We start from the raw sequence: 25,935 nt of genomic DNA, 5'->3' as shown, positions 1-25,935 counted from the left end.
AAAGACAGTTTGACTCCTGAGCTAGGGGTGAAGCTGGTCTCTAGGGAGTGAGCCCTGAGAATGGGTGAATGGGGAGAATTGTAAGGAGGAGAGACTGCTGTTGTCCATGGATGCTGGGTTTTAGAACAAGGTAAATCCTCCTGTTTAGGGGAGGGATAAGGTGACACTGTACCAATAAAGAAACTTGGATTGGGCATAAATGCTGATAATCCTGGTGTAATCCAAATTTGGAAACCCTAATTTGTAGGGAAACACAGGCACATAGAGTGCTGCAGAAGCATGCTTGCCCAGAAGGGGGTGCTCCAGGGCACTGGAGCAATGGCATGGAATCATTAAATTAAAATTCAATACAGGCAAATGCAAAATGTTTCAAAGTAGGATGACACGATCAAATACACCACTATAAACCAAAGGGCACAGGCCTGGGTGGTGCTCCCACAGAGCCAGAGCTGGGGCTTGCTGAATAGAAAAGAATAACGCAATGCAAATCAACTGCTGCACTGGGTTGCATTAACAGGGACCTGTAATATCAAAAGTCAGAGGGAGCTGCGAGGCACATTTTCCGCACCTTTTGGGCCCGACTCGTAAGGAGGACAAGTAGTCCAGGGTTGGAAACCACTCAGGAAGCCTGTGTGGAGAAAGGTTGTGATTCAAAGTTGGGAGCCCAGAGCTAGAAAACACACTCTAAGGAGGTGTTTGGTGGACTGGACCTTCTGAGATGGTAAACAGCACAGGAGAAGCCAGGACTTCTGAACTGCCGAGTCTAGGCTGCATGACCTTAGCTGGTTTTCTCCTTTAAGAGGTGTTGGAAAAAAAGCCCAGAGACTGTCTTCCTGGTGAACCAAGACTAGGTCAGGTGAGGTTGGTCCAACTTCTGAATAGTCCTAGAACTAGACAGGGTTACGTTACTTCTAATAGAAGTTACTTTTGATGTGTCTTGTCTATGTGAACAGTGAAATCTAGTCCTATTGGCATCGTGGGAGTTTTGCCATTGACTTCAATAGGTGCATTCACTCTGAGTGTTTATCCCCTTTGGGCTGTTCTGGACAGAGTTAATACTTTTTTTTTTTTTTTTTTTAAATCTACCATGATCCTTGTATAAGTATTTGTCTGTAGTTCAATGATAACTTTAAGAACAAACCTGCTTCATTTGTCGTCACTTAATACCTGCTCTTTATACTCTGGAGGTGGAGTAATTCAATAGGGAGGGAAGGCACCTACCATGATTGCCCTTGAAAAACCCTCTAATGTGTATTTCTAGAGCAGTTTGGGAGGTAATGCTTAACTCTGAGCTTTATATTCCAAATAAGGGAACATTTGGTGGTAAAATCATTCCTTTTCCATTTTTCTTCTAAAAAAATAAACCTGCCAGATCCCCTTGCTATGGTCAGGATCTGCAGGATTAAGCAGGGATAATGCAAATATGTAATACAAAGTAACTACACCCTTCTCAATACTATTTGGGTCTCAGCTGTCATGATATACCCCAGAGGTAGCTGCATTTCAGTATGGCTATAGAATGAGAAGTGTTTTGAGCTTCTCTGGGATTGGTGGCCCCAGGTCAATGTCAAACAGCATTATAGTTTTGAATCCCACATTTAAAAAAAAAGAAGAAGCCTGGAGAGTGTGTTCAGAGGAGAGCAATATTAATGAGAAAAGGGTTGGAGAATGAGAACTGTTAGGAAAACTGCCCATGTTCAGGCAGGAGAAAAGTTCAGGGATTGCATCTCTCTGCAGCGGTCTGGCTAAGTGGCAGTGGCCAATAGGTGGAGACATGACAATTCAGGAACTAAGGGTCACCAAATGAAATTAATAGGCAGCAAGTTTAAAACACACAAAAGGGAATATTCTTCATGCAGCACCATCAACCTGCAGAACTCTTTGCCAGAGGATGTTGTGAAGGCCAAGGCACTAACAGGGTTCAAAAAAGAACTGGATAAGTTCATGGAGGATAGGTCCATCAATGGCTATTAGCCAGGATGGGCAGGGATGGTGTCCTCAGCGTCTGTTTGCCAGAAGCTGGGAATGGGCGACAGGGGATGGATCACATGATGATTCCCTGTTCATTCCCTCTGGGGCACCTGGCATTGGCCACAGTCAGAAGACAGGATACTGGGCTAGATGGACCTTTGGTCTGACCCGGTATGGCTGTTCTTATGTTCTTAATTTATTGATGATAGAGACTAGAAACAACCCCTCAGTCACTCCCTGTGACGTGCCTGGTTGTTGAAATCAAGTGGATGGTCATGTCCTTGGATCAATAGATGGTTTGTTCATGTGACCATGAATAAAAGAAAACAATACCACAAAAACCAGACACGTGCCAGGAGCTGCCGTCTGCTTCTCCTGGCTGACGTTCCAGTGCTACACCTCACTGACCCCCAAAAGGGCAAGAGCTGCAAACCTCCCTCCTCCCCCAAGCACTGGTCGTGCCTGTGACGACAGATGACAGACTGCTGTCAAGCAGGGAGGGAAGCAGGACTCCCCAACACAGCTCACCAGACACAGGACTCTGTTCATGGGAATCATTCCAGGTCTGATGTTGCCTCCAGGCTTTATCGCTTCCTGCACATCCTCAGGGATAAGGAAGGACTCATTGTACCAGATTTCAAATTCTGTAAGACAAAGGGGTTTGGGGGGTGACAATAACCAGGGCTGTGGTAACAAAGGGGGTCAGGTTTGTATTTTTCCTGGCGTGCTGCACAATGACTAGACATGCACCTCCACAGCAATCTAAATCTGTACCATAGTTGGTGACCCGAGTGGCGCAATCAGTTGAAATATTCTGTTTAGGGGCTGGTCATACTCCTCCACCTTTAAATAGGAAGCAGGCACTAAACAGTCTCTGCCTCCTGCGAGAGCCATAGGGAACGTGCGGATCAGAACAATCTGAGTGGCCTCTAGAGGTTGCTCTTCCTATACTGCTAGAGATGAAAACAGTTTTCAGTCTGACATTTGGAAACTTGGAAGAAGCAATTTTAAGCAGTCAGCACATTTTTGGTCGGACTTCGCCTCTAGTGCTAAACGAGCATCATAGCCCCTTGCCATGCCATAATAGCAACTGAGAATGCACAAGAGGCAGAGCAGCGTTGCTGGAACCTGTGTTCTTATTACTAATATAATATGCATTTTCCTGGCACACGTCTCTAAAGCCTCGTTCCTCTGGCATGCTCTGCTTTAGGGCCTAATCCGAGGGAATTAAGCCCTGAGAAGCACAGTAATCCCCCAGGAATGTCCTGCGTTTGTTTTATGTCCTGGAAAGCATGGAAGAATGAAGAAAGCCAAACACGGAGCCCTGCTTTTCCTGGGCACTACTGACATGTCTATAACACCACCGACTTTATACCTGGGTCCAAACAAGTCACCTCTGCATTCCATGAAAACACCAAGTGTGTTCGAACGAATGGTCACACCATTATTTGCACATCAGCTGCTCCAGATATGGGCCAAATCCTGATCCCGCTTGAGCCAATGGTTAGGAATTGGTCCTATGTGCACGTACCTGAATAACACAAGGCATTTGTTTCCGTGTGGGCTGCTCCTGAGAGATGCAAGCTTGTGCCCTGGCATGTTTGCAGAAAACAGAGCAGCTTCCAAATGCTGAGGACTTTGATATGGATACATCTAATGTCATCAGAAATACTGTGTCAAATCCAGGACCCAAGCATAGAACCAGGCCCAAACTGGGTGCCTGGGATGGGGTGCTGCATATCTGCCCAAGTTAACTCATACCAGAAACAAGTGTTATCCGAGTGGGGAAGGTCCCATGCTAAAATGTATGGCCCAAAGCCCGCAGACACAGGGCCCCATCCTGCAACACTGGGACTTGAGGCGCATTGAGCTCTTACGGGCTTTGGAAAGGTGCAAAAACTGGAGCACCTCATTCAAGCCTTGGCCCAGTGCTGTGCTGCACCACAAGTCTCTGTGTCAAACAAAACGAGGGGTGAAATCCTGGTCTCGCTGGATTCAATTATTACTAGTGGCATCTTGGCATCTGATCCAGAAGTAACTGTGTTAACATGGGAGGACAGAATCAGTAGGAGCTAAGTGTCTCCTTAGAAATTGGGTAACATTTATAGAATATGAGCTGCAATGGTGATTAACAAAATCACATAACAGGGTCACTGGGACTCAAGAGTCCCTGGGACTCAAGGGTCCGTGAATTTTAGAGGCTTCCAATTCTGCAGGGACAAATTATTTCATTTAAAAATATGCCCACCTGTTCTGTGAGCACAGTGCAGGGCTTAGAGATCTGAGTGTGATCGAACGCACCAGCAAAAGTGCGTGCCATTTCCAAACCTCTGGCCAGCAACATGAGTACCTGAGATTAGTCTGTTGCGGCACTGATCCACCAGATGCTGACAGTATTGGACTTCTGCTTTCAGGTCCCGCAGTTCATCGAAATCAGACCTGTACTGTTTCTTCAGATCCTTAAGTTTCATGACCAGTAAAAATTCCTCCTCGTCAATTATGATCTGTCCTTCCTCATTCACATACTCCCCTGCAAGGTGAGGAGGACATGACAGGTTCTCACGAGTGGAAGGAGAGTGCCAAAGAACAGGGATCATACATGGAGGTTGACCACACAACTGACATTTCCTTAGATACACTGTTCTACTCCCAGTGGCATGGGGATGGAGTGGTTACTGAACTAGCTGAGATCACAGTTCCTCTTCCAACCCTAATCTTCTATGATACCTCCCTAATCCAAGAGGTACATGACTAAGAGTGGGCCGATTGGGTTGCCTTGATAAACTCTTGCAAGACAGACTGTGTGAAGGTATCACTTAAGGATTGCACTCATTGTTCCTATTGCAGAACTCTCACTGAGAGCAGGAGTGGCCTGTTAAGGCAAGACATTGGAGATAAACTAGTCACCCCCCAGAGACCGTTAGCATCCAGCTACCTCCCACATTGAAAACCTCTCCTTGCTCATAGTTCCATAGAATCCTAGAACTGTCAGGTTGGAAGGGACCTCGAGAGGTCATCAAGTCCAGTCCGCTGAGCTGAGACACGACCAAATAAATCTAAATCATCTCTGAAAGGCGGTTGTCCAACCAGTTCTTAAAAACCACCAATGATGGGGATTCCACAACCTCCCTTGGAAGCTTAGTCCAGAATTTAACTATCTTTATTGTTAGAATTTTTTCCCTAATATCTAACCTAAATCTCCCTTGCTGCAGATTAAACCCATTGCTTCTTGTCCTGTCTTCAGTGGCCATGGAGAACAACTGATCACCACACTCTTTATAACAGCCCTTAATATAGTTGAAGACAGTTATCAGGTTCCCCCTCAAACTAAACATGCCCAGTTTTTTTTAACCTTTCCTCATAGGTTGGATTTTTTAAAACCTTTTACCATTTTTGTGGCTCTCCTATGGACTCTTTCCAATTTGTCCACATCTTTCCAAAAGTGTGGTACCCACAATTGGACACAGTACTCCAGCTGAGGCCTCACCAATGCTGAGTAGAGCAGGACAATTACCTCCCGTGTCTTACATACGACACTCCTGTTAATACACTCCAGAATGAGATCAGCCTTTTTCACAACTGCATCACATTGTTGATTCATGTTCAATTTGTGACCCACTATAACCCCCAGATCCTTTTCTGCAGTACTACTGCCTAGCCAGTTAGTCCCCATTTTGGCTGTCAATTTGATTTTTTTCTTCTTAAATACAATTATCTTTACTGAATTTCATCTTGTTGATTTCAGATTAATTCTCTGATTTGTCAAGGCTGTTTTGAATTCTAAGCCTGTCTTCCAAAGTGCTTGCAACCCCTCCCAGTTTAGTGTCATCTGCAAATTTTTATAAGTATACTCTCCACTCCATTATCCAAGTCATTCATGAAAATATTGAATAGTACCAGACTCAGGACTGACCACTGCGGGACCCCACTAGAGATGCCCTCCCAGTCTGACAGCAAACCACTGATAACTACTCTTTGCTTAGGATCTTTCAAACAGTTGTGCACCCACCTTTCAGTAATTTCATCTAAACCACATTTCCCTAATTTGCTTTTGAGACTGTCATGTGGGACTCTGTCAAAAGTCTTACTAAAATCAAAATACACATCGTATCTACTGCTTTCCCCCCAGCCACTAGACCAGTAATCCTGTCAACAAAGGAAATTAGGTTGGCTTGGCATGATTTGTTCTTGACAAATCCATGCTGGCTAATCTTATAACTCTATCATCTATGTAGGTGCTTACAAACTGATTGTTTAATTTATTCCAGTATCTTTCCAGGTATCAAAGTTAGGCTGACTGGTCCATAATTGTCTGGGTCCAATTTGTTCCCCTTTTTAAAGATAGATACAGTAAAAACGTTGTTATCTGGCATGTTGGGGAAATGGGGGGTGCCGGTTAATCAAAAATTTTGGTGATACTTACCAATGGAACCAATTTTCAAAGAATTAGAACACGATAACATGAATAAAGTACAAAATAATTTACAGGTACTCACCAATCCAGTAGTCGTACTGCACTGCAGAGTGGTTGGTTTCTCAAAGCACTTAGTTGTATACAGGTAAAGTTTTCTCTACGGTAGGTTATTTTATGACACTACATATCACTATGGGCAGCGCATGGTGTACACCCAGATGACTAAAAATACAGTTAATACTAAAACTATACTGAACATACTTTAATCTTTCTTTGATAATTCAGAAGGCACTTCAGGATCTTGCAGTGCCTCAGGGTCATCATTATCAACAGCAATTATTGTAGACGTAGACAGTACAGGAGATAGGGTCATTACAGATTCAGCCCAATGACACCCCCTGGAAGCTGCTTTTTTGAATAAATCCTTGATATCAGCTTGCTTGCTTGTCTTCTTCCTCTTTTGCAGAAAAGTAGAGTGCAGAAAATAACCTCCTGGGCAGTATACCAGTCCCAGTTACTAGACCAAAGATTTGTACTGGGACATATCAGAAATGCTGGTTAATACAGCTTGACAAAGTGCCGGATAACACAGCTTTTACTGTACTATGTTTGCCCTTCTCCAGTCCTCTGGGACCTCACCTGTCCCCCAGGGGTTCCCAAAGATAATCACTGACTGTTCAGACTGCTTCAGCTACTTCCTTAAGTACCCTAGGATGAATTTCATCAGGCCCTGCTGACATGAACACATCTAACTGATCTAACTATTCTTTAAACTTTTCTTTTCCTAGTTTGGCTTGTGTTCCTTCCCCCTTGTTTATATTGTGTTGAGCATCTGGTCCCATTAACCTTTTTAGTAAAAACAAGCAAAACAGACATTAAACACCTCAGGTTTCTTGATGTCATCAGTTATTAGTATTCCTTCCCTGCTAAGTAGTGGACCTGCACTTTCCTTCCTCTTTCTCTTCCTCCTAATGTATTTAAATAACTTATTTTCTTTTATGTTCCTTGCTAGGTGTAACTCATTTGTAACTTAGCCTTTCTGATTTCCCCTCTACATGCTTGTGCTATTCTTCTGTGCTCCTCCTTACCAATTTGTCCATGTTTCCACTTTTTGTGAGATTCCTTTTTGATTGTCAGGTCATTAAAGAGCTCCTGATGGAACCATATTGGCCTTTTACTACTCTTTCTGTCTTGCCTTTGCATCTGGAGAGTTTGCAGTTGTCTCTCTAATGTTTGCCTCTGATTATGTTACTTTAGTGATTTCCAGCTTCCAGAATAAACCCACCAGTTTGTAGATATGAAATACAAGAGTAAAGACCCAAGTCACTAAACTAAGGGACTGATCTTAGGAGGTTCTAAACACCCTCACTTCATTCTGACTTCAACAGGAGCAGAGTTTGCTCATTAGCTAGCCAAGAGAGCTAAGCACTTTGCAGAACTGGACCCTACATGAAGATGCTCCTGGTAAAAAAGTTGCTATAATGATTGGGCAAAAATCAGTGGTGTCATTGCTGGTGGAATCCCGTGTCCAGTTCTGGTGTCCACAATTCAAGAAGGATGTTGATAAATTCAGGGGGTTCAGAGAAGAGCCACGAGAATGATTAAAGGATTAGAAAACATGCCTGATAGTGATAGACTCAAGGAGTTCAATCTAGTTAGCTTAACACAGAGAAGGTTAAGGGTTGACTTGATTAGTCTGTCAGTAGCTACATGGGAAACAAATACTTAATAATGAGCTCTTCAATCTAGCAGAGAGAGGTATAATGATCCAATGGCTGGAAGCTGAAGCTAGACAAACTGAAACTGAAAATAAGGTGTATATTTTTAATGACGAGAGTCATTAACTGTTGGAACAATTTACCAAGGGTCATAGTGGATTCTCCATCGCTGACAATTTTTAAATCAAAATTGGATGTTTTTCTAAAAGCTCTGCTCTAGGAATTGTTTTGGGGACGTTCTCTGGCCTGTATTATACAGGAGGTCAGACTACATGATCACAGTGGTCTCTTCTGGACTTAGAATCTCTGACTCGAGGAACCTGCATGACAGTGTGCAGGTGTAGCAGTACACATATGAGCAAGAAGCTGCAGGATCAGAGCCTGAAAGAATTGACTCTTAGAATTTGGTGCCGTTTCGAGTCTTCTTTCCATTTGTTTTGTTTTAGAGCATTTTACACTTGAGGCATTCTCACACAAAGGGGGAGCATGGTGTTTCATATGTCAGGGACTGAGCCAGACCCATCAAATCAAATAGAATGATGTCTACCCTGCATCTAATGGGTTTTACAGTGAATTGGCCTAATTCTCCATTTCATTACACTGATTTTATGCCAGCATAACTCCGCTGAAGTCCATGTGGAGAATTAGACCCTATATTTTTGTATTCAGTCTGGCTGAAACTCACTTCGGCTGCAGAAAGCCTGAGTGACTGGGCTCCGTGTGGTTGAAGTGCAAGGGGATGAGGCAGTGGATTTGGCTGCTGAACCCAAGGCCAGGTTGCAGAGGTACAGCACAGACCCCTCTGGCTGCCACTCCAGCCTGTGGCACAGCAGTGGTGTCCTGTAACGTGTTCCAACAGTTACAGCTCAGAGAAAGGAAACAAGCTCTCCCTTCTCAGATCTGTGTTGTCCGATCCATTCTGTATGCCACTTACCCTGCTCCTCCCTCTCCTTCTTCTGGGCCCCGAGGGCCTCTTTGGTGATGTCCATCTCCTGTTTTATTAGATTCAGTCTCTGGGTGATCTCGCTCGCTTTCTTCTTCCTGTCGCTGAGGATGGCTTTGTTCTCCTTAAAGATCCGGTTGATCTCACTCCCTCGCTCGTTTTTAAACTCCTCAAATGCCACCAGCTTAGAGGGTGGGGAACTGCACCAGGGTTCAGAGAAGGAGAAAATACAGGAAGGGTCAGTTGCTCCAGCTTCAGGGTTACTTATTGCACCTGAGTGAACTGATAATCAGTATCTGCAAATTACAGCTCAGGGGCACTTTCAGAACCTATCGAACTTGCAGCCTCACGGTGCTCTCACTGTGCTAACCTTCAGGCCTCCTTCTCTCCCAGGATGGCTTGGCCTATATAAGCAATTTATGCTGGTATGACTCCATCGCTCTTCCACACCCTTGCACGCCACAGTTACACCCGCCTAACTCCCAGTGGAGACCGTGTTATGTCAGTGGGAGGGCCTCTCCTGTCAAATAGCTACCCCTCTTGCAAAGGTGGCGTACCTGCGCTGACGGCAGAAGCCTTCCCATTGGCACACATAGCGTCTTCACTGACACACTGCAGCAGTGCAGCTGCAAAGGCGTAGCCTTTTAAGTGTAGACAAGCCCGACCACACCGAGAAGGGTTACTTACGCAGAAGCAAAGTTCCCTAGCAGCTGTCTCAGTTGAATCATCCCAGAATGTTGGATCTTATGGATCCAAACTTCTGAGTCTTGTTGCCTCTGAGGCCAGTCTGGGAACCCAGGGGAGGAGAACCAGAAAGTGGTCAGCAAAGATCTAAGATGGTGCTGGTATTTTTTATGGATTTACATCTTAGGTTAACCTCCCACGGTCTCCCCTAGGGAGCCACGCCCTTGGGCTAACCTCCCACAGATATCCTCTAGGGAGCAACACTCTTGGGCGAACCTACAAGAGGGGTGAGGAGTGTGAATCCATAGAAATAATGGTTCACCTTCAGAGAACTCTTCTGACAGGGGCAAGTTATTCATCTCTTACCTTAAAGGAGCCTACCCTGTATTGATCCCCTAGAAATTGCGACAAAGCTAGACAGATGCCTTCATATCCCCACCACGAGAATGGTGACAATACAGCCTTACCTCACAAGAGGGATGTGAGGCTTAATTAGTTAATGTGTGTTAAGCGTTTGCGAATCTAAAGCCCCAAAGCAGCATCAGCTCTGTTACTGAGCAATGGTCACATTTTAGTAGTTCAGAACAAAATGTTAGAGCTGCTACCGCTTACTGAAAAACATGTCCAAGGGGACTGCTTCCTTTGCTGGCAGCAGGGATGTGTTTTTGACAGCAGAGAGCAGAAACAGGGTGGATGCTGGGTGCAATGGCTGGAATTTACCCGGCAGCTCACTTTGAAGCTAGTGGGAGCTGGATCCAAAGCGGGGATGCAATGTCAATCCCCAGGTGGCAAGTGACAGGAATGCCAAATCCAAGAGAACCAAAATCAGGAGACACACCACACTGATGTATTACTGCACTGAAATGCACACACAAGCCACTCCCCATGTATGTGCATGGTGCCCCATTACAGTACCACTGCAAACAGCAAGGTGTAAGAGCAGGAAACCTAGGCCAAAATACCATGGAGTGAGGACAGCTAACACTACGCATCCCTTTTGCTAAACAGAACTATTTCCTCAGCCTTGGCCCTGTCCCCATCACAGACCAAGCCTCCTCGGACCCAGCTCAGCGACTGGGCACTCTGTCTGGCTTTGCAGCCTGGATGACCCCACCTGTTTAGCTTTGCAAATGGAAAGTGCCTCATTAAGGGGAAAGGTTACCTCGGTCGGTGGGACTCCTCCTTGGGCACTGACTCCGAGCGATGTGTTTCAATACTGGCTGCATCCTGCTCCCGTAGTAGTCCCTCCTTCACATCCAAATCCTTTGTGGAACTTACCAGCTGACTCCTTGATGGGGAAACAGAATCCAGATCTTTCCCCAAAACAGGGCTTCCTAATCCTTCCTTCCTGGTAGTGGGGCTAAGAGGAAAGAGATGGTTAATTTCTGGCATATGACAAAATACTGATACTAAAACTACACTGCAGAAACCAGTTCTGATTCAAGAACTGGAGGTCTGAGCCTTCTCCTCTGAAGTTAACAGTGAAAGTTCTGCCAACTTCAGTGGGCCAGGAGCCATTGTCTCTATTGTCACAGCTCCCTACTGCAAACCTAGAGGGACCTCTCTGAATATAAAATCTGTAGGAAAAGCAGCACATGCAGGATCAACTTCTTGTGAAGGTTCTCAAGAAGTCCATTCGCATGCACAGGTTACACAGGCCTGGCTAGGGCACATTAAGAGACTGAATATACAAGTGTCTGCTTGGAGCAAGCAGCAGGCATTGGACACCCATCTACCCTCAAGAGAGCCCCGTAGCAGAGTCCAGAAGACCTGGCTTAGCCCCCAGTCCAGTTTAAGGTAGAAGAGTGAAGAGTCTCCTTAAACTGGCCTCCGTGAGTTTGTTCAGCAAGGGACACCCAGTGTGAGATGAAATAGATGACAATGGACGCTGCATGTTAGTGTGGGGAAGCACTCTAGCATCAACCAGGGCAGCACACCCCAGCACCCCTCCTGGACCCAAAAACATGCAGGGGAGATGCCCCCCACTCAGAGGTACTAGGACTGAGGTGGTGCCTCCTTCCCCCATGTGGTCTTGGGGAACAACTGCAAGGAGAAACCAGCCAGAGACTCCAGCCAGCAGGGGCAGAAGCAGCCAGAACAGGGGCCTCTGGACATTCAGAGAACGTTTTACTGTTCTGACTGGACCTTCTCTGCCCTGTGCTGATGGGCTGTTTGCACCAACTCTCCCTCTAGTCTCTTTAGCTCAGGTTCACTCCACATCTGCTCCTCTTACTCTCTGCTTCCCCTCCCTTGTCCCTCTCACCCCCTTCCCTTCCCATTTTGCTGATCACCTTCTAACTAAACCCACCCAAAAACAAAACAATGCCACTAACATGCCATGTGCTGCCATCACATTGGTCACTCTGCTGGTGTGTTCTATCCCTTCCCCATTCTGTGCCTGCCTGGGGGAGGGACTATCTACTACTCTGAGTCTGTACAGCACCTAGCACAGTGGGGCCCCATTCTTGGTTTGTCCTTCGGTGCCACTTGTAATAAACATGAGAAGTCGTTTGCAGTAAATCCTGCAAATACCAGACTTTCACAAAACCAAACGGATTTGAGTCTGACACTGACTGTGCAAAGATGCATTCTGAGGGGCAGGTTTGGTCTTTGTCATGGGCGGTATGTAATGGAAGCCCAAATCTCATGCTACCAGTGGGGCAGCAGTGGATTTGAGGCCCCCAGAAAAATCTCCTGCCACAGCCACAGGGCAAGAGGCACTCTCACTCCCTGTTGTGGCCCTGGGGCCGTGGCAGGGGCACAGAGCTTTTCTGGTCTTCAGGCAGCTTGAGGGAAGGGGCGAGTGGGGGCAGGGCCTGGGGGGAAGAGGCGGAGTGAGGGTGGAATGGGGGCAGGGCCTGGGGGGAAGGGGGGGAATGGGGTCAGATTATGGTGGGGCCCTGGGCAGAAGAGGTAGAATGGGGAAGAGGCTCAGGGCCTGGAACTCCGGCCAGGGTGGAGCTCTCAGCCCCCTTCGCACTCACCCTAGCCAGGGCCATTGTGGGGAGGGGCTGAGAGCAGCAAGTGGGGATGCAGCCTTGGCCAGAAGGGGTGGGGCAGGGTCTAGCCTCCCCAAGGGGAAGCTTCACCCACTGCCCATCGTCTTTGTGATCAGGCCACAACCATGTATCAACACCAATCCTAGTAGGCCAGGACCTCCTCATTGAAACAAACACAGAATATCACGACGGCTATTGGGGCTGTTTCTCCACAGCCTTCTCCCTTGGGCAGCTACTCACCCCTGTAGGTGCAAAGTAGCCCATAAATCCCTTGTTATGTCACTGCCATAGGGAAGATTTTCATGAGTGGAGAAAGACACCTGACTAAAGGAGAGGGAACAGCTGTTTTACATGTCAACTCACCTAAGCTGCTCTTTGGCTTTCCTGGCTTTAACTTTCTTCCCGCCAGGTTTGGATAAAGGAACAACTCCAATTCCGAAGCCCTGCCCATCCACTTCCCCCACTAGATGGCCCTCTGCATCAACCAGGCCTGCCTGAAAACAGAGGAGGCTGAAGATGTGAATACAGAAGTATTAGCCCTACCGATGTCCAGCTTGTGAGAACTAAATACTCTGCTCAGAGGGGTAAGTCTGTCTAATTCCTTAATCTAAATCCAGATTCACCTCATGGCATCTTGGTGGAAAAAATCATCTTAAAGGTGAACTGAGAAGCAAAAAAGCCCTTGGAATTATTTTCAGATTCATGTGCTGAGTGTTCCCACTAACTAGGTTTGGAAGAAGTACGGACTTACATCACAGAAATAGGTTTAAACTAACGTTTAAAATTTTGTCCTCACGCCTTTATTAAATCCTATTGTATTTTCTGTTTCTTTGATGGTATCCCAGAATGCTTCATTCTGACACCTCACAAATACCAGAAATCTCACTGTAATCATGGTATCACTAATAATATCAGAGAATGACACACTCTGGGTTATCTTCATTCAACGAAGGAGGAGTTTGCAAGAGGATTTCATAAGTAAAATCTGATTTCTGTCAGTGACTCAACAGCATGGCTAAATGGCCCGTTCAGCACCGAAATCTGCTTAACTGGTGCAGCTCTACTGACTTGCAGCAGCTCTGTTCTTCTGTCATCCCCATCACCATGGTAGCTCAGGGCCTTGGATTTACATGGTTCCTCTCAAGTAGAGTAGGAAGAATTTGAGGCAGAAGGTCAAGTCCCAGAGCCCTACCTTCTGAGCAGCAGTAATGGCTGCAAAGTCACTTTTGTCTATCAGGGTGTATTTGTTTCGTAGTCTGGCTTCCACTTCCTGTTCCTGTTGGCTGGGGAGAGATAACCACCCTTTTCATTGTGCTCAAGAGAAAATTTCATACAGCCCCAAACTTGTAAATGTGTCTTACTTCAAAAAAAAGCAGTGTCTAATATCACCCCTATGTCTACCTCTGCTCTCCTTTCCTCCTACTCCCCTTCCTGCTTCCTGCATTCTTCCTAAGCCGCTCTCCTTCATGCACCTGTTCGGACCTCCTATTTTCTTCTTCCCACCCTTCTCCCACGCTGTCCCTTAGGCCTGGAAATCTCCTCTATTAAGACACGCATACATTTCATTAGCTTTTGAAATACTTTAGGGAGCCTTTTTTATGGCCCAAATAACACGACTCCACAGTAGTTTATCCCTGGAGGGTGGAACCACCATAAGACCTGATCTTCATAGCTTTTTATTTAAGCCCCATAAAAGGATTCCCTGAGGCACAAAATCCATGCAAAACACAACACATGGATCTGGACCAGTCTGGATTCCTGTGGAACAGGATGCTCACCCCGGTGACATACCACAGACTTGCCACTTCCCTCCTCAAAGCCAAAATCTTCCTGCAGTGACATCATGTTACTTTTGTAACTGTAGCATCTGACCCCTGCTGATCAGACACCAGAGCACACTTAACCAACTCATGGAGCCCATCATCCAATAGACAGCCTCATGATCTATAGGTGCCACTGGGTTAGCCAGCAGCAGCTTCCCCCGACCAAGCCATCAGGAGTTGGGCTGAGTGTCTCACAACTACAACTTATTCTCTGCATATTCTATGACATCACCAGCGGTGTCATGACACCGTGCCGTGCTGTCACAGACAGACGCTTGCTTGATGGAGAAGTTTCTAAATCTTATCCAATGCACACACCCTGGCTACAATATCTTACCTTAAAATCACTTTGAACTGTTTAAATACCTCTTGGATTTGCCTGATGTTCATTATCTGAGGAAGAGATACATACATTGAAGATATAATGGGAGATAGGTCACATTCACTGTGGTCACATTCACTGTGCAATGTTAAAAAACTTGCTTTGTAAGGCTGGTTTCACATACTATAGAATCCCAGGGCCCTCTTCTCTAGCCTTAGGATACAGATAACTCAATCCTTGAATCCTGCACCGGGAAAATCAGACCCCATGTGGCTATGACCATCACTCATTGTTCATGCTTCTTGAGTGGGCTTTAAAAACAGAGGAGTCTATCCAATAGGCTGAGGCAGGTGCCAGCTGTGTAGGTATCCTGTACAACCCCAGAGGTCAGGAACTGTTAGCCAATTATCAGCCAAAGTGTAACACACAACATTACGCAGGAGGCAGGCCATGCCGCTCTCTCATCACTCACACACTGCTAAGTCTATCTAAAGTACGTATCTGGTTCCCAGCACCAGAGTATCTGAGCCCCTCACAAGCTTTAATGCAGTGCTATTATCCCCATTGTACAGACTAAGGCCCAGATCAATCAATAGAAGTTAGGAGCTTAAATAATGCCTTTGCGGATCTGGGCTTAGGCACTTACATGGGGTCATACATAGAGTCTGGGACTTAGATTCTCCCAAGTCCTAGGCGAGTGGCCTAACCACTGGACCATCCTTCCTCTCTAGGAGTCTTGAAGTACATTCTCCCTACTCCCAGAGATGCATCCTTCCCGCTAAAAGATTCCATGACCCCATTAAGGACATGTTTCCCTATGAGAAACTCCTTAGTCCTTCCCTGCTCCTACTTAGGCTGACCATCCCTAACCCTAAAAGATTCCCTGGATTCCACAAAAGCCAACTCTCCCCAACCCCCATCAGCTGCAGGAAAATTTTCTGGGACCTTTGAGGATGGAGAAAAGCAAAGAGTAGAGAGACGGACTGTAGTGCCACCAGAAGTTCCCCTCTCCAGAAAAGGGGAACACACTTTTTGAACAATACTTGGAACACATCTCTTTTGCCAGAAACTGGGAGTGATGATGGGGATGGATCACTTGATGATTACCTGTTCTGTTCATTTCCTCTGGGGCACCTGGCATTGGCCATTGTTGGAAGACAGGGTACTGAGCTAGATGGTCTGACCCAGTGTGGTTGCTTTTATGTTCTTATGACATGGTTTTACCCAGATGGAGAATTCTGACACTGTCTTTTTAAGGAAGTTCAAAGCAGACCATCCCACTGAGTTTGAGGTCAGGTGGAAGCCTCCTAGAGCTTCCTACTCACTTAAGGGGAGATAAGAATGAGAGGAGAAGGCAGGTGTCCAGAGTTTTCCTGTAAATACCAGGGAAGTGTTCAAAAAGTTAGTGCCACCTTTCATTCTAAATTCATTTCCTCCACAAACTGATTTCATTCCCTCTAGCTGAAAGAGCCTGGCATCCAGCCAAATATAACCAGCTGAACAATTTGTACAAGCCCCTGCCAGTTAGGTAGCTACTCACATCAATATCGTCTGTGGCTCCTTCTAGGTACCTGCGGACTTGAGAGTTAATCTCTGCTATCTGGATTTCATTCAGAGGGTCATAATTCACCAGAGAGCGGTTGACCTAGGGATGAAAAGGTGAACAGCTGAACTGCAACAATTTACAATGAGCTGGGCAAATGCTAGCCTGACGGTCACCTGGCTGTGCTCTGCCTTGTCATGGCAGGTTTAATTCTTTTTTTCTCATCCTGTAGACTGGCTGGGCACTAGACTCTGGAGTTGGCTGGGAGTGGTGCACTCCCTGCCTCTCCCTTCTGACCAAATTAAGGACAGGTACTGATGGGTTTTGAAAGGCTATGCTGTCTGGCATCCAGAACTCTGTGGGTTAATGACTATGACATGGAACCTTGTGGAATGGGAAATTAACAAGAGGGAAAACTGGTGGGGATCCCTCAGAACTCTGTCTAAACTCAAAGGACTCCACAGGGACACAGTGGGAAAGCAAAAGCTTGACAAGCATGGATATAACTGATCCTAGAGATAAATTAAAATCAAGATAAAGCACCCACTAAGATCCCCAGCAAGATGGCTTAGAGAGAAAGCACAGGCAGCAATTAACGGCTGCAGCCTGTTCCTTACCAAGCTGTCATGCATGGCTAGTTCCTGCTTCAGAAGAATAATCTCCTTCTCCAGATTCTTGACCATCCGCTAGCAGGAAAACAAAAAGATGCCAAGTGACCAAGTGCTACTAGAGAAAGAACTGTCCAAAGCCACTTCAGATTGGCTGCTGGCATGTGTGTAGTTTGGTGGGGGGCTGGGGAGGCGTTGCCCCAAGCCTAAGGCAGGCATGGAATTTGCCTCCCCATTGGCTTGACTGGAGCTGTCCCCCACAAATGTAGACATCAAACTAAACCTACGGCTGCTGAATAAAATCTCAGCTGTGTAGCAGCTCCCAGAGAATTCATTGCTGGTCTTACATCACTGAAATGGTGAGTGAGTGATCTGGAAATCACTTGGCCTTAATACAGCTTCCAGCAGCCTCGTTTGCTGTGTCTTGGAGCCACCCTCTGTAAAGTCACATTAAGCTTTCGAAGAAAAGTCACCTGTTTATCTAGTCAGTGCTTCGCCGATCAGATGCCCCCATACCGGGGTCTTTCTGGATTACATGGCATTATTTTGAAAACAGAAGGCACAGAGCCCCAGTGCTGCTTTCACTGAAGGCAATGCCAGTTTCGCCACTGACTTTAACAGGAATGCATTATGCTAGCGGATTCACACAGCATACTTGAAACCTGCATGTCTCCCTAATCTGGACTATTTTAAAGCTTTGGCTATAGAGGGGGCAATTCCCATTGAAACTCAGTGGGAATTAATTGCCAAACTGCCCTTGTGCCTTTGCAAGCTCCCACTTAGCATCCACATGTAATAGTCTCATTAAATACATTTCAGTTCGTTTCCACTCAGTTCATCACATAGCAAAAGAAAGGGAGCTGAAGGGGAAAAAGACTGTTTGTTGCACAGTCCACAGCCTCGTCTGAAAACTCTTGGCGGAAGCTGCACTACATGGTTCTCTGCTTCCACCTACTGTACACAGACACGTGAAACCGGACAGTACAGTACAGCAAGGTTTTCTCCTGCCATGTGTGTTGTGCAGCAGTGGTTCCCATAGTGTGGTCCATAGGAGCACTTGCTGGTGGTTTGAGAACTAGTGGACACAAAAATGCCAAGTCTCCTCCTATTTTAAAGTGCATTAAAAGAAGCTAAAAGATATCAATTATTTTTCTAACGTTACTTTTCCATGTAAATAATTGCTGTAGTTGTTGCAGGGATGTTGTGTGACCAGCCGTGGGAAAGGAGGTGGTCTGCAGGGTCTCAGATAGGACTGGAGATGATCCTCGCAGTGGGAGGGAAGGTGTCCATGAGAGAGTTTCTCTGTTAAGCTGTGATACACATGATGACGAAGCTTGGGAAAGTGTTGTCTTAATTTTTCCTGGATGTGAGAAAAGAACCTCCTTCCTTCCATTTCCCCTCAAAAATTATACATACCTCTGGGTCGTATTTCTCATTGATGGCTGGCTCCGTTGTGACCCATTTCATTCTGGTAGCAAAACGGAGAGAGGACAGCTGAAAAACATTACAGTTTGCCTATGAATCAGGACGCGAGTTTGGGTCACCAGACCAGACTCAAAACCTTTGCTATTTTAATACTATAAGATCCCAGAAGCTAGATATGGAAAAGCTGTATCATTGTAGACCACCATTCTACACTATCCTCATTCCGGGAGTAGGTCTTCTAGTGCCCGGTTGCTTCTAGATGATTATTCATCTTTAGATGATGACTCTAGATGGTAAATTCTTTGGGGTGGGGACTGTCCTTTCTGTTATGTGTGTGTACAATGGGACTGGGGCCTCTAGGTGTCACCACAGCACAAGTAATAAATAAACAATAATGATGCCCAATAGCAGAGAAATTGTATGACAGGTCATTTAGTTTCAAAAACGTCTGCTAGTTAACTCCTTCCCTGGTAAACGGTAGTGTTTTGTTCGGCCCATTTTAAATGACTCCAGCAATGAGCTACCACCAACTTCCTGTGGAGAATTATTCCAAAGCCTAAGTGATCTCACCATGAGGAGGTTATTGCTGGTACTAACATAGCAAATTGTTTGTGTAGTTGCTACCAAGGACCAAATTCAGCCCTGGCGTAGAGTGGGATAGTTAAGGCCCTATGGAAATCACAATTTCACAGACTGAGCGGAAATCACAAAATTAGCCCATTAACGTGATTTTTCCATCAGTGGGGAGATGGAAGCAGGCATCTGCGTGCTGGTCTTGTGCATCGTGTGGCTCACAGTGAGTGGCAGCGTCCCATTGGAGCAGCAGTTCGGGGGGATGTGGCAGCCAGCTTTATGTGAGGCACAGCAGCCAGCGCCACTGCCATTTGGAACATGAATAACTGCGACCTCAGTGGGGAGGTGAAAGCAGGCATCCGTGCATGCCAGACTTGTGCTGTGTGTGGCTTGTAGGGCATGTTCCAAGCAGTGGCCACACTGGCTACTGTGCATCACTAAAACCCATCGGCCACATCCCCCCAGCAGCTGCTCTGACATGACATTGACATGTGCTAGGCACCACACTGAGCATAAGACCAGAGCACACATGCCCATTTCATCCTCCCCACTGAGGCCACAGCTGCTTTTGTTTCAAGTGGTGGCAGCGCCGGCTACTGTGCCTCACATGCCCCCGCACCCCACTGCTCTTCCAGTGTGATGCTGCTGCACACTACCAGTTGCACGGAGCACAAGACTGGCGTGCAGAGATGCACACTTCTGCCTCCACACCATTGGAAAAATTGCAGCACTTCACAAGGGACTCGGCTGCCAGGCATATTCTATGAAAATCAACACTTCATGCGTGGCACTACTGGGCATTTTCAAAAAAAGATCTCGGATTATCACAGGGCCTTAAGTATAACTATTGACTTCACTGTGTGCTGTACAGTTCCACACCCATTGTTGGAAAGGTACAAATAACAATAACACATAATGAAACTATGCATGCTTAGATCCAGGCTGAATTTGGCCTTGAGTATTTATCTGGGCGAGTCTCATTTTCCTCTTGGGAGATTAGCATCCTCGATGGCTTATGTGGCCACAAAGTGGCTTTAACAGACTGGAAAAACCAGCCCCATATAGTTCCCACCATGCTGCATTTGATGCAATGTCAAGTGATTTTGTTGACTTCGACATGATACTTCCTTGGACCTCAAACTACAGTGCTGTGCATGCTACAATTTAATCATGGTTATTGCTAGCATGATTCTGGCTGTAGCGCAGCCAGGACCGAAATATCTTTAAATGAAGGACATCATTTCTGAAGGAACTCTCTCCACTTACAGGTTTCAGAGTGGTAGCAAAAACTGACCCCCTACTTGGTAAGGCAACTCCCATCTTTTCTTTGTGTGTGTGTGTGTGTGTGTGTGTGTGTGTGTGTGTGTGTGTGTGTGTGTGTGTGTGTGTGTGTGTGTGTGTGTGTGTGTGTGTGTGTGTGTACACACACCTGCTACCATATTTTTGACTGCATGCATCTGATGAAGTGGGTTCTAGCCCATTAAAGCTTATGCCCAAATCAATTTGTCAGTCTCTAAGGTGCCACAAGGACTCCTCATTGTTTCTCTACTTACAGTCTCCTCTATCTGAGCAGCTTCACCATAGATATTTGCCACCAGGACTGTATTGCAGTTTCCCCCTGAAAAAGGCAGCAAGGGGGAGGAATGTGACTTCCTCTGTGTTGGGTTCCTTCCTGGAGAATTTTACATTCTGTAGTGAGTAAAGAATGAAAGACACAGCACGACTACAATGAACATAGCTAGTTTGTAATTTTTCCTCCAAGGAAACAGGAAGGGTTATCAGTAGTGACCATGAAAGATAATATTCATACGCATGGTGGTATGGAATGAGTTAAGGGAATAGCCAATGTTCTGGCTCCAGCCTTCTGAGTTAGTGTGAAGTATGCGGCAATGCAAACTGTAAATGGTTGGAGTGGAGTAAAAGCTGAAAGATGGGATTTTAAAAGTGCTCAGTGTTGGCCTTTAATCCAATGAAATCAGAGGGAGGAGCAGGATTGGGCCAATGCTGACAGCTTTGAAATTCCAACCTAAATTTGTATGATTTCAGTTCCTTACTGCTGACATCTACAGCCTGTCTTCAGTTACTTTCTCTATTCAGACCGTGTCACACAGTGTTGTTAAAGTGGATACCTGTCCTACAGATTCCAGATGTAATACAATTTTTTAATTTGTCATGTTTGCCCAGGTCCTGATCATCCTCAACTCCTGCAGGACTCAATGAGAGCTGATAGCACCTGCAGGATCAGAACTTTGAAACAACTGTGGTGTGTTTTTAAAGTATTCTCAGCTGAGAAAAATTTAGTAAAGTTTCTACTCGCTTGATCAGTGTGAGGCTTGTGTGTACGTATGCCTGATGTTTCATTAGGGTAAGAAAAACAGAAACCACTGCTAATTTTTCATGTTAGACTATTAACCGAGGGCTTGTCTCCACAGTGATTTAGCGCATGGCCAGCCAGGGCATGAATCTATCATGCCGCGCACTAACTGGCCATATGGACAATGCTACAGCACACTGTAAGTTCAGTAGTGTGCTTTGACATACTGCTGTTTGACGTGGGTGCACATCATTGAGATGTTGAGTGATCTGGAAATCACTTTGCCTTGGTTTAGCTTGTTTGAAATGATAGGAGGTCAAAGTGCACTGTGGAACTGTTAGTGTGTTAGTCACAGCAAGCTAGTGCACTGTAGATTCACACTCTGGCTGGCCATGTATGAAATCACTGTGTAGACAAGCCATCAGATAGACTGAGCGTGTTTGGTCGTGGCTTCATCTCCCCATGAGAACCGAAACCCAAGATATTTTCTTGTCCCTCTGTTCCGATTCCAGGTCCTTACCTAATGAATCTTTAAGGGCATGGGTGAGCTTGCTCTGCCGGAAGGGGACGTGGTCCCTCTTACGATCAGCCAATGCAATGATCGCTTGCTCAAGGAATGACAACGATTTGTTGATATATGTGGCTTCTTTCAGAACCTGCCCCTCAGACTGCAAGAAAGACCAAAAGGCAAAAAGTTTCCACATGCATCTTTCTGGTTGAACTGCGAAATAGAGTGTGTCCCTGACTGGGCTTACAGCTCTGATTGAAGTGGAGGATAAATGAGATGATGAGTCCAACACAGACTAACTATGAGATTCTAGATCCTGAAGGGCTTTCTACAATTTGAGAGCAAGTTCTTCAGGGCTGTGATTTGGCAATAACAAGTCTGCCAGAATATTGGCTTTCCTAGTTCTGAAAGGGGAAATCTTCCCTTTGTCATAAGGCTGCCTGGGGATTTCTTGCTCAGCACAATATAGTTGTATATCACAGGGGAGCACTGAAGGTTTAAGTTGTTCCCTATTCTTCCAGAAAGGCGATTGCATCAGTCTCCATAGTATCACCAGAAGCAGAAGGATTTTTGCTTTCAGTGCAGTTGCAGAATGAAGCTGAATTACAAAGAGTTCCCAAAAAGGCGGATGGCACAGGCTCTTGCCTCGACTGAGCAATGACATTGTTGGAAGGAATGATCGAGCAAGAGACAGTTGCATGGAGGATGACGTTTGCACATTTGGACTTGATAAAAAGATATTACAGCTACTGAAGATAACCAAGCATCCTCTGATGCTTCCATGGGGTTGAGCTTTGTCGTGGTTCTTCCTATCTATTGACCAGGGGGTTGATCCCTGTGTCAAGCACAGATTTTGAAAACTGTGGTAAGGAGATGCTGACACAAACTTAAGGATTCACAAGTGAAGAGTATATCCAACACCAGAATCAAGCCCCTTCTCGTCCCTGACACCAGATTCCCAGAAACAAGCTAGAATAAAATTCTGTTGGCTAAAGCAGAAATATAAATTCTGTTCACTATTGTTCACTATCAGCCTCCTTTAGAGGTAAATGTTCAATGTGGCAGAAAGGGAATTCAGTTTTGCTGTTTCCATTAACTGTAGTGGGAAAGTCCTCTGACTCCACAGGCATCACTCTAACAACTGGACCCATCTCTTAGAGAGCAAACATTTTTTCTCATCTGCTTACCCCAGTCTTCCCCAGTCTCTCTGAACCTGCCAGATCCACTAGGTTAATTTTTGAAGCAGTGTATTTGGCATCTGACAAAATTCTGGAATGAGACTGAGAAAAACATTGTATTTAACATTACACACAACTGAAGGAGAGTACACATTTAAATTCTAAAGACCCCTAGACTTCTGAGCCCCCAGGAAACCTGCCAGCGGACCTACCTCAATATAGATAGTGAATATGCAATGGGACCTGGATGAATTTTTATTCAGAGTATGTTCACCTATTATTCTGTTGGTCTCACCCTGAAAATGAAGTCAAAATTGAGGACATTATTTTTATTAAAAAATAAAATAAATACTAGTAGAATAAATGTGAAAGGAAGACTATTAAAGTCACAGTTAAATAAACAATGCTTGTATCTTTAATATGTAGAGATCATAATAAAATTGGTCACTTATCCACAGCCTTCTATCTGAGGCGCTCCCAACATCTGTCTGTGGTAGGCATTTCTAGCATGGCTCTCAAAGCACATTACAAATATTCCGCTCATGAAGACAGGTAAGGGATCACTAACTATCTGTCATACTGCTTCTCTGAACATTCCATATTAACTGGATTCCCATCCTTGGGGCTCAGGTTCCTAGTGTGAAAGGGGCCAGAGCTCCCCTAACCCTCAAAAAATGTGGCCCTTTGAGGAACAGGCAGGCTAGACTTAGTGCGTCCATGTCTGCTTTCATTCCTTGATAAGCATGAGGCAAAGATCTCCCCTAAATGTAACAGACACCCAAGATTACTTATAGGATAGGAAGAGACCACAAGAAAACGAACCAGTCACTGAAAATGATGCTGTGACAGTCTGTGATGGCTGCAGTTCTGACAGGGTGCGTCACGGTGGAGCATGGTTAGAAAGGAACTGAAGTTCTAGAGGGCACCACTAAGGCACCTGTAGTGGGTCTCAAAAGGCAGCTGGCCTACCTGTGTCTCAAAGCCTTTGAGAACTAGAGGAGTTACCCCCTGCCTCATGGAAAGGAGTCAACACCCCAAAACAGGAACCCAGTCAAGTTGGTGTCTTTAGAGAAATGTTTTTATCTCTCAAGTTTCAGAGGGGTAGCCATGTTAGTCCGGATCTGTAAAAAGTGACGAAGAGTCCTGTGGCACCTTATAGACTAATAGAAGTATTGGAGCATAAGCTTTTGTGGGTGAATACCCACTTTGTCAGACGCAGCGTCTGACAAAGTGGGTATTCACCCACAAAGCTCATGCTCCAATATTTCCGTTAGTCTATAAGGTGCCACAGGACTCTGTCATTCTTACCCTGTTTTACAGATGAGGAAATGGAAGCACAGAGCTCAAAGGACAAATTTTTCAAAACTCAGCTTCCCTTCTTGCAGCCACAATTTGCAGACACAAATCATTGTGGTGCTGTTTAGATCATTTTGATGTCTATGTGCCTAGTTATTTCCAAAAACTGCTCTGGCATTTCTCCTGACTCTCAGGTCTTGTTCAGTGGTTTGAACATTGGCCTGCTAAAGCCAGCATTATGAGCTCAATTCTTGAGGGGGCCACTTAGGGATCTGGGGCAAAAATCTGTCTGGGGATTGGTCCTGCTTTGAGCAGGGGGTTGGACTAGATACCTCCTGAGGTCCCTTCCAACCTTGATATTCTATGATATGTCTCCCATTCTAGAAATCAAGAATGATTGTTATTAGTTACCCAGCCTGAGCTTTATCAGAACACCTGAACATAGGCTCAGCAATTAGAAAGCAAAAAAAGGAAGGGTTTAAAAGGGCTTGTCAGTTATTGGTGAAACATGCTTTCTAGATAGGGAGCTAACTATTCAACTTCCTCTCGTCCAAGCTAAGGCACCTATGTGAGAAACTGGTGCAGATGTATGTATGACTCCTAGTTTCACTTGCCCAGCTGTCTGAGTGTCCCCTCTGTATGACTGACTAGATGTAGGCATGCCATGACTGCCCCATCTGTCTGTAGAAAGTGTCAATGGTAGGTGTATTCGCTTGGTATGGGAGAGTGTTGACCCAGCCAGGACACAGCTGGCAAGCAGTTTTTCAAAAAGGAAAGACAACACAGTTCAGACAATGGTTCTGCTAACTAGGATACCTTACAGACTATCCTTTGCACTCTGTTTAAGCTGCTCATTGACTTCCTAAATGTGATCACCAGCGCACTGGAAACAAGCCAGCTTGCACTCCCAATCCTGGCCTGCTCCAAGGCTAAAGAGGCCCCCAGCATAATTTAGACAACCCTGGGCCCTGTCTGTTACAGCAGCTTCCCTGGCCTGTCCTCTGGACCCTAGTGCTGCCTGGAATCTTCACACCACTGTGTGATGCAGTCCCATCCCAGACACACCCCTTCCACCTCCAGCCTCACCCCTGCGCTGCCCATATACCAGGACTTGCAAAGGGGTTCTCGGACAGCAGTCATATGCTATTTTCCACAGTATCTGCACCAGGGGAACCCATGCTTCCCATCTTCTGCTTTAACCCCAGACAACTTTTCTTTCCTCAGCTAAATCAGCAAAAATGAACATAAAAAATAAGGAGTCATTGTTTATGAGAAATAATAGCGAGTCATTGTTTAACTTGCCTCAAACAGGAGATTTAAAGCATCTTCCTCGTGGCTGGCTGGATGCATAGATAAGCCCTTCACAAAGACACCCTGTGGGTACTCCACTACAGCCATGTGAGTGTCACCGGACATGTCATGAGGCATATTGGAGAGAAGGTCAAAGAGAGTCTCGTTGTAGATTTCCAGGTAGGACATTCGGACAGTGATGGACTGATCGATGCGTTCTTCAACTGCCCTGAACACCTGCACAGATCATATGCTTGTCAATGACAGTCTGTTCACAAACAAGGTTCCTATCAATTTGTGGCTTTTCAGGATGTGACTCACTATAA

At 45.7% G+C, this 25,935-nt stretch overlaps 1 protein-coding gene across 8 annotated transcripts in view; it reads right to left on the bottom strand.

Moving 5' to 3' along the window:
* KIF9 (kinesin family member 9) overlaps nt 1-25,935 on the bottom strand; it is a 35,069-nt gene that overhangs the window by 4,922 nt on the left and 4,212 nt on the right. For 5 of the 8 annotated variants that reach the window (XM_030549809.1, XM_030549805.1, XM_030549806.1 and 2 more), the window contains 15 exons: nt 25,622-25,846; nt 23,236-23,319; nt 23,033-23,125; nt 21,858-22,005; nt 20,577-20,695; nt 18,442-18,519; nt 17,035-17,103; nt 16,415-16,519; nt 14,890-14,945; nt 13,922-14,012; nt 13,093-13,223; nt 10,893-11,090; nt 9,038-9,246; nt 4,322-4,501; nt 2,500-2,615 (listed from right to left, as the gene is read on the bottom strand). In XM_030549809.1, coding sequence (XP_030405669.1) covers nt 2,500-2,615; nt 4,322-4,501; nt 9,038-9,246; nt 10,893-11,090; nt 13,093-13,223; nt 13,922-14,012; nt 14,890-14,945; nt 16,415-16,519; nt 17,035-17,103; nt 18,442-18,519; nt 20,577-20,695; nt 21,858-22,005; nt 23,033-23,125; nt 23,236-23,319; nt 25,622-25,846 — 1,902 coding nt within the window. The remainder of the gene's footprint in view (nt 1-2,499; nt 2,616-4,321; nt 4,502-9,037; nt 9,247-10,892; nt 11,091-13,092; nt 13,224-13,921; nt 14,013-14,889; nt 14,946-16,414; nt 16,520-17,034; nt 17,104-18,441; nt 18,520-20,576; nt 20,696-21,857; nt 22,006-23,032; nt 23,126-23,235; nt 23,320-25,621; nt 25,847-25,935) is intronic. The other 3 variants (XM_030549807.1, XM_030549812.1, XM_030549813.1) reach the window with 3 other exon arrangements.

Source organism: Gopherus evgoodei, chromosome 2 (genome assembly GCF_007399415.2).
Source record: "Gopherus evgoodei ecotype Sinaloan lineage chromosome 2, rGopEvg1_v1.p, whole genome shotgun sequence".
NCBI classification, from domain to species: Eukaryota; Metazoa; Chordata; order Testudines; family Testudinidae; genus Gopherus; species Gopherus evgoodei.
Note: the sequence above shows the minus strand (reverse complement) of the source record. Positions and strands in the feature narration are given on the sequence as shown.